This window comes from Vicugna pacos, chromosome 27, assembly GCF_048564905.1.
Source record: "Vicugna pacos chromosome 27, VicPac4, whole genome shotgun sequence".
In the NCBI taxonomy this organism is placed as follows: domain Eukaryota; kingdom Metazoa; phylum Chordata; class Mammalia; order Artiodactyla; family Camelidae; genus Vicugna; species Vicugna pacos.
In genome coordinates this window covers 24,905,894-24,914,152 of record NC_133013.1, presented here as the reverse complement: position 1 = coordinate 24,914,152, position 8,259 = coordinate 24,905,894, and the positions used below count along the sequence as shown (strand labels likewise).

The window sequence follows — 8,259 nt, the reverse complement described above, 5'->3', positions numbered from 1 at the left end:
CCCGCTAATGTGGTATTTCCTGGGGCTGGGATATCAACAGGAAGTCCTGTGGGGAAGAGCTCTGCCAAAACACTCATTCCGAGGAAGGGTTTGGTAAACTGACAAATCTGCCCAGCCCTGTACAACATCCTGCAACTTCCAGATACAAGCCCTGCAGCAGGCCTTACCCACAGGTAGATCGCTGATGTCACTATTTCTTTTCTCCGGGCTCCTGAGCCTAGGAGACCTATAGGTGTGACCCTATGTGAGAAAATCAGACAAAAATTTGCACTTAAAAAGCAGTTAGGCCATTTATTGGCATTAGGAGAGCATTCCTTTCAGCAAGGGTACTCTGAACACTAAAATCTCACTCATTTTATGAAAACTTGAGACTAAACCCTCCACCATTTGGCGACAGCTTAATCACGAACAGGAGCAAGAATTCGAGTTAAATAAATTGAACCAAACTGTCCGTACAAGATAATGAAAGCAAAGCTGGAGGCGCGGGTAGGGGAACCCCGTAAAGTTTTTGCTTTTACACTACAATGTTTCAGGTACAAGAATCTAACAAGTCCCCAGTGCAGTACAAAACCGCTTCCCATTGTCTCCTAAGGCAGTCATTCAATCATCAAATTGTCCAAAGGCTAAGAAAATTTCGTGGAAAACGGGCGTACCCTTTGGCCTGTAGCTGAGAAGCCAAGTTCTTAAGAGCAGCCGGTTGGCTGACACACTCTTGGGGAGAGCGCCTTCACAGATTCTCGAGCATCAAGTCTCAGCTTCCTCATCTATAAAATGCAGTCCTGGGAGGGAAGATCCGCTAGGCGTCCAGATCGAAGTCATCACGCTCTTCATTGTACTCCAGTACGTGCCGCTTTATCTTGGACGAGTCAACCCAGGTGACGAAGTCCTCCATGCTGCGCGTGACAAGGAAGGCAGGGTCGGTGACCACGTCGGGGCCCACGCGCACGTGGCCCTGCTCCACGAATGTCACGGCGGCCTGGAGGTGCTGCGCCATGCGTAGCTTAAGAAGCACGGTGGGCAGGCGGCGGCGGCAGAAGGACGAGGCCGTGACGAAGTCGCATAGCTCGAGCGACCCGCGCGTAGGCACTAAGCCGATAGCATACAGCTTGTCCAGCAGCGCGGCCGAGGCGCGCACGCGAAACGGGTCGCGCTCTGGCAGGTCGCGCAGGCGGCGCGCCAGCTCGCGCACAGCACGGCTCAGCTGGTTGTAGCGCGTATAGTCCTCGCGCCGCTGCAGCCGATAACGCCTCAACACGCGCAGCTCGTGCAAATTGTGGTCGGTGACCTCCCAGTTCAGGAAGTCCACCTGCTTCAGCAGCTTCTGCTCGTGGAACTTAAGCTTCCGCACCATGATGGCGGCTGCGGTGCCTCAGGACCCAAGGCTGAAGGCGCGTTACGGCACCCGCGCGACTTCCGCCTCGGCAGGCACCCGAAGACCGGACCGCCCTCGGGACCCTGGGCCAATGAAAGAGAGGACCAGCGCCACGCCCTCGATTTCCATTGGTCAAGTTGGCCATGCCCCGCGTTCGTATCTCGCGTTTCTTCTTTTCTTCCGGTTCTCTGAGGGAGGCGGGGAAGAAGCGCTCACAGAGGGGGAGGGAGGGCGGAGTGGGAGGAGGGTCCCCGAATCCCGTCGGCTCTGTTCTAAGTTGCCAAGCATTATGTCACCTAGTGCTATAGTCATTTCTTCTCATTAAGACCTTTGCCATTCGAGAACTCTCAGGAGAGTCTCTCCCACTAGAGCTAAAGGGCCAGTTTCGGGGAGAGGGATGAGCGCCCCGCTAGTTTGCTTGGGTTTACTATGCTGACCGTTAGGTTCCTCCCACCTTGTGGGGGGCTTCCCGGAGCCGGCCGGGGCTGACCCGGTATTCCCGCCGCCCACTAGCGCCAAGTCCATCACCAGGCGGGCGGAGTGGTTTCTCCCTGCCAAGTGTGGCTGGGCGTCACCTAACCTATGAAAAAATGATTCCCGGGCTGCTTCCTACAACCCGCAGAATCGGGATCTACACAGGAGTCACCTGGATTGTTAACTAGAATGCCAGGTAATTCATAAAACCCAGTACATTTGAAAAGCTTGGGTAGTAAGTACAAATCCTGACCCTTTAATCTGGGCTTAAACGAATTCGCTTGACAGGGTGGATTTCTGGTCACGAGTATTTAGTTAACAAATTTAACATTTTTTTTCGGCTAGTTATATCTGTTTTATCTTAGTGTAGCGCTACGGGACTAATCTCTTTATTTGCCCAAGACTTTGACGCCACCTAGCTTCTTCGTCTATCATTTTATTTTTGTACACTTTTCACTGTTTCTTAAAAATACAATATTTGATATATGGAAAATACCATATGTAATACATAAGTAAAATACAAAGTATAATGAATACTTATGGACCCAACCTAAGGTTAAGACAAGGTCACCAGGACCAATGCATCTACCTATTCCAGCGACTGTCCCAAAGGAAAGGAAGGTTGTCTACTTTCCTGAATTTAGTGTTTATTTTTACATTTTGTTTAAAAGGAAAAAATAGTTATAAAAAATAAAATAAAGAAAAAGTTTTATCATTATAAATGCATCCCTAAATATACTGAGAACCTTCTTACTCAAAGTGTAGCCTATGGATCAGCAGAGAGCTGTTGGAAATGCAGAATCTCAGGCCCCATTCCTGACCTACAGAATCAGAATCTGCATTTAACCAGGACCCCAGCTAGTTTGTATGCACAGCGACATTTGGGAAGTGTTGCATAGAAGATAATCACATCATATGGAGTTTATTATATGTAGTTGCAGTTGCTTTTTTCTTAAACAGCTGCATAACATTCCATTGCTTGGTTCTATCCAGTTTATTAGTCCATTTCCTGTTGGATTTTTTTGTAGGGACTATTTTTTAGCAGTGTTTCTATTAACATTCTTATAGGTTTCCTGTTGTACATATGCTGTAGCTTCTAGTATACATCTTGGAACTGCTGACTTGCAAAAAGTATGCATGAACATGTAAAGTGCATGTTCAGCTTTACTAGATATTGCCAAATTGTTTTCCAAAGGGGCTGTACCAATTTATATTCTTTGACAGTGCGTGAAAGTTCCCTTTGCTCCTCATCTGGCCAATGCTTGGTTGTTAGATTTTTTAAATGTTGCCAATCTGGTGAGTGTGTGATGGTATTTGACTGTGATTTTAATTTGTATTTCCTGATGAATAAAGTTTTCATGTGTTTCCTCCTCAATGGAATGCCTCTTTGTGTCTTTGGTCTATTTTTCTATTGGATTGTGGGGTAAGTAGAATAATGGCCCTCCGAAGATGTCCACCCAGAACCTGTGAATGTTACCTTACATGACAAGGGATTTTGTAGATGTGATTAAATTAAGGATCTTGAGATGGTGACATTGTCCTGGATGAGTCCTGTGTAATCACAAGTGAAAGAGGGAGGCAGAAGAGTCAGGAGATGTGGTGATGGATGCAGATGTCCAAGTGGTGTAATTGCTGGCTTTGAGGATGAAAAGGGGTCATGAGCAGAAGAGTGTGGGCAGCTTCTAGAAGCTGGAAAAAGCAAGGAAATGAATTTTTACCTAGAGCCTCCTAAAGGAACAGAGCCTTGCTGACAACTTGATTTGAGCCCAGTGAGATCCAGTTTGGATTTCTAGTCTCCAGTACTGTAAAGTAATAAATATGTGTTGTTTTAAGCCACTCAGTTTGTGGTAATTTCTTATAGCTGCAGTAGGAAAGTAATATCGATTATTTGTTTTTTCCCTAATTGATTTGAGGGTGTTCTTTGTACATGCTGGGTATTAATCCTTAACCAGTTATCTATGGTGCAAATATCTTCTCCCAGTTTGCACTTCTTCCCCACCCTTCATATTTCCTCAGCCTCACTCCCTTCCATCTTCAGCCCTTGTGTGTGCCTGCAGCAGGACTCTTGGTTAACTCCCTTCTTCCCAGACAATAAACATAATAAACAGGTAAATTATATACGTTAGCAGGTGAGAAGAGTCATGAAACAAAACTGAGCAGGATATAGGAGAGCTTGGGGGTGAGGAAGGGCTGTAATTTTAAACCAGAGTATGTCAGGATAGGTCTGGGAAGCTGGTATTTCATAGGGGCCATGTGGATATCTAGGGGAAGAGAATTTGAGGAAGAAGAAACAGTGCAAGTGCCGTAAGACAGGAATGTGCCTGGCATGTCAGAACAGGAATAACAAAGCCATCTTGGCTGGAGCAGGATGGGCTAGGAGAGGAGGAAAGAGGGCTCAGATAACAGAGGCTCATAGGCTCTTGTAAGGGCTTTGGTTTTCATGTTGAGTGAGATGAGGACACTGAAGGGTTTTGAGCAGAGGATTGACATCTAACTTATCTTTTAAAGGGATCACTCTGACTGCTATGTTGAGAATAGACTGTCAGGAGGCAGGGGTAGAAACAAAGAGGCCACCAGGAAGCTGTTGTGGTGATGCAGGCAAGAACGGTGATAGCTGGGACCAGGAGAGCAGTAGTGAGATGCTAATGAGAGAGGAGTCCCAGGATAAGGAGAAGAGTCAAAGGATGGCTCCAGTTTTAGACCTGAGCAAGTGGAAGAACGTACTCACCACCTGACATGGGGAAGGCTGCCGAGTAGAACAGATATGGGGGACAAGATTAGGAATTCAATTTTGGACATGTTGGGTTGGAGATGTCTAGTAGACGTCCAAAGGGAGATGTCAAGGAGAGAGATATTTGAGTCTGGTATTTTATTTATTTTCAAGAAAGTAAAGTGAGGATTTATGAAGTGATAGGATGCTCTCAAAGGGCGAGTGGGCAGACTCAGATGAGTGCTGCCAAGTCTGGTATTTTAGAGAAGCGCCTGGGCTGGAGACTTAAAACTTGGGGTATTAGTGACAGAAAGATGGTGTTTGAAGCCATGAGCTCGGATGAGTTCATCAAAGGAGAGAATATGGATAGAAAAAGACAAGAGGACCATTCTACTAGTAGTCACTCTTGTGTTAAGAATTATTGGAGAGAAGAGGATGAACCAGGGTAGTAAAAGGGAAACCAGGAGAGTATGGTCTCCCCACTGTAAGTGAAGAAAGTGTATCCAGGGGAAAGAGTGATCAACCTGGTCAGATACTACTGAAAGGCTGAGTAGGAGGAGAACTGAGAATAACCACTGGGTCACTGATGACCTTGATAAGAATAGTTTCAGTGGAGCATGAGGGTGAAAGAATGCCTAAAGGGGTTTAAGAAGAGAAAGGGAGGAAAGATATTGCAGGCAGCTAGTGTAGATGGCTATTTTGAGGATTTTGCCGCAAGGTGAGCGGAGAAATCAGGCAGAAGCTGGTGGAGGAGAGTGAAGTCAAGAATGTATTTTTTAGGGGAGAGGGTATAGCTCAGTGGTAGAGTGCATGCTTAGCATGCACGTGGTCACGGGTTTGATCCCTAGTACCTCTGTTAGATAAAAAAATAATAATGATAAGAAATCAATTAAGTAAATATTAAAAAAGAATATTTTTAAAAGATGTGAGTTGACTCTCCCCTCAATACCCACATCTTGTCAGTTGCCATTCCAGTCTGTTCTACCCCCATAAAATCCCAGATTTACCTTGCCCCAGCCCATTATCCCTGCCTGACCTCATCATCTCTTGTCCACATTACTATTGTAACAGTCCAGTGTGTTCAACATGCTGCGACCAGCAGAGTCAACCTGGAAGGCACTGGCCATGGTTCTCCCTTGCTGATTCCTTTCCTGAAGGAGAAAAGTTTGATGCCTGTATGGGGAATGGATGCTATTTCCTGTGCCCAAATCAGAGTCACAGAAGGAAAGAGAGAACACACTCCAATTAGAGTAATGTGAGGAGAATTTAATACAGAGACTTTTCCCAAAGGAATGGGCAGGGTGTAGGCAAACCACAAAGGTTAGTGCAGTGGCCTGAGACTAGTAACTACAGGTCCCGTTACCCATAGGTTTGAAGAGAGTTGGGAGTGGAAGATATAGGTTCTGGAAATCTCTGTGAAGCTGAAGAGTGAGTTTTCCCCAAGAACCTGGAAATAGGGTGGTCACTGAGAGATACAAACTGACCCCTCTAGAACAGATATGGGAGTAAATCCAATGTATAAATGTGTGCAAATGTGTGACTGAAGCATTTGGGAGCCAACTAAAGGCCATCAAGGTGATGGCTGGGGGCTCCTCAGGAGGGTGGGGCTTGACTAGGGCCCTAGCTGGGTGAGCAGAAAGCCTATCAATTGGATTGAGTGAGCTAATCAACGTAAAAGGAGTCTAGCACTCAGCAAGCACTGGGAAGAAACTGCTATTGTTACACCAGCTTGGAGAAAGGCTCTGTGAACAGAAGAGACATCACAGAAAAAAAGAAAGGCATGTCCCAAAAGCAGCTGAGGGAAGTATATTCAGGCTCTGGTCGTGGAGATCCTAGGCTGAACCGAGTCCTTAGAACTGAGGCTGCCCCTATGGTCGGGGACAAGATCTCAAGGTTTCTTGTCTGAGAGGCTTGTCATACTATTCCCTCTTTCCATCTTGGGGCTTCCAGTTTCCCTGGGCTCACCTTCTGGTAACTGGGCTTCCCAAGGAGCAGCCCAAACTGCTTTTGTTTACTGATGCAAAAATTCAAATTTGCCTGACAGTTGAACTTCTCTGTGCAAATTAATACCTGGGATTCTAGGGTTTGTACATAAGCCTTCCCCCCCACCCTCATAAGCCTTGATTCTGGTCATATACCAGCTCTACATGGCGAACTGGATCTACTCACTGCACCAGTGAAACTGGGTTTTGGAACTAGAGGCCTGCACCCCTCAAGCAGCCGAAGATGCCCATCTTATCCAGCACTACCTTGTCCCAATTAATCTGCAAAAAGTGCGATGAGAATGAAGGGGAAGAAAGTTCTAATTAGAGGGGGCAGGCAAGGCTCCAGGGCATAGCCACGAAGGGGAGTAGAGGTTGAAGGGTTTGCCTCACCTTAGGCATCTCCTCCTCCAGGAAGCCTTCCTTGATCCTTGCTCAACCCAGGATAGGTGCTCACCCATTCACATTTCATGGCCCTGGTCACACTAGGCAGGGAACATCTCCACTTGTCTTGACACATCTGAGCTTCTGTCTTATTTGCCTTAGTAGCCCAGGGGGCCTGGTACAGAATACTCAGTTGATGTTTTCTTGAATGCATGACTGAATGAATGAGACAGAGACAGAATGAATGAATGAATGAAGGAAGGAAGGAAGGAAGGAAGGACAAGACGGTGGACTATAAACTCTCCAGAGCAGGAACCCGACTGCCTTGTTCTACTGTAATCCCCTAGTGCCGAGAACAGTGCCTGGCAGAATCAGTGACCAGGGTCAAGTCCTCTTTACCTCTTTGCAGAACCCTACTCTGACCACCTTTCTCTCCTCACTGTTACTGGCAAGACCGTGCATCGCCGCCGCCGCGCAAGGCAACACAGAATCGGATCGTGCCTGGGCTTGTTCTCTGTCGCTACAGATGTAGGGTCTTGTCTTCCCCTTGAAGGAAGTCGCCCAGGATGGGTACTCCTGGCCCTGTCTGGCTAGGGTACTAGGACCCGCAGTGGCCAGTATCCCAGCCGGCTCAGGCTTCTTTCGCGAGGAAGCTGCAGGCTCTGGGCCCCCCTCGCGAAAACAATCTCCGGGTGGCGCCAGCGCCGGGTCCCACCCGAGCGGGGGTGGCGGCAGGGGAGGGGGAGGGGGCGCCTGAGGCTCTCCACGCACCCCTTCCCAACACCCTACCCCGGGGCCCGGCTCTAGCGCCCTCCTCGCAGCCCCGCACTTCGCAGACTTTTCCGAGTTTTCCTCACTTGCGTCACGGAAAAGGCAGGAGGGTGACGGAGCCCAGGAGGCACGGCGGCGGCTGGAGGGCTCCCCCGCGCGGCACTTACGCCCCTCGGGGCGAGAAGTGTCTCCCGGGGAGGGCGGGCGGGCTCGGGGTGCGGCCGCCCCAGGAACTGGTCCTGGAGCCTCGCGGACACCTAGTCCCCAAATCGTCTCCCCTCTCGCTCTCGCTCCCTCTCCCTCTCCCTCTCCCGCGCTGGCATCCCGATCTCCGCACGAGCGAGGGCGACGGCCCGAAGGGAAAGCGAGGAGTAGGCGGGAGCCCCGGCTCCGGCGCTCCAGGCCCGCGGGAGGGCGGAGCCGGGCGGTCCCCGGCCAGCCAGGACGCACGGAAGTGCAGTGGAGTTTGCCCAATTCCCCAGCCTGCCTTTCCTTCTCCCTCCCTCTCCCCACCCCTCACCTCCCCCCACCACCTCGGCTATTCCCTCCTTCCTCGGACGCCACCT

The 8,259-nt window shown here is 49.0% G+C and overlaps 1 protein-coding gene across 1 annotated transcript; it reads right to left on the bottom strand.

The window, feature by feature from the left end:
- Nucleotides 1–264: 264 nt before the first annotated feature.
- IMP3 (IMP U3 small nucleolar ribonucleoprotein 3) lies at nucleotides 265–1,451 on the bottom strand. The gene has a single exon (XM_006208762.4). The coding sequence runs from the start codon at nucleotides 1,349–1,351 to the stop codon at nucleotides 797–799; it is 555 nt and encodes a 184-aa protein (XP_006208824.1). The 5' UTR covers nucleotides 1,352–1,451; the 3' UTR covers nucleotides 265–796.
- Nucleotides 1,452–8,259: the final 6,808 nt, after the last annotated feature.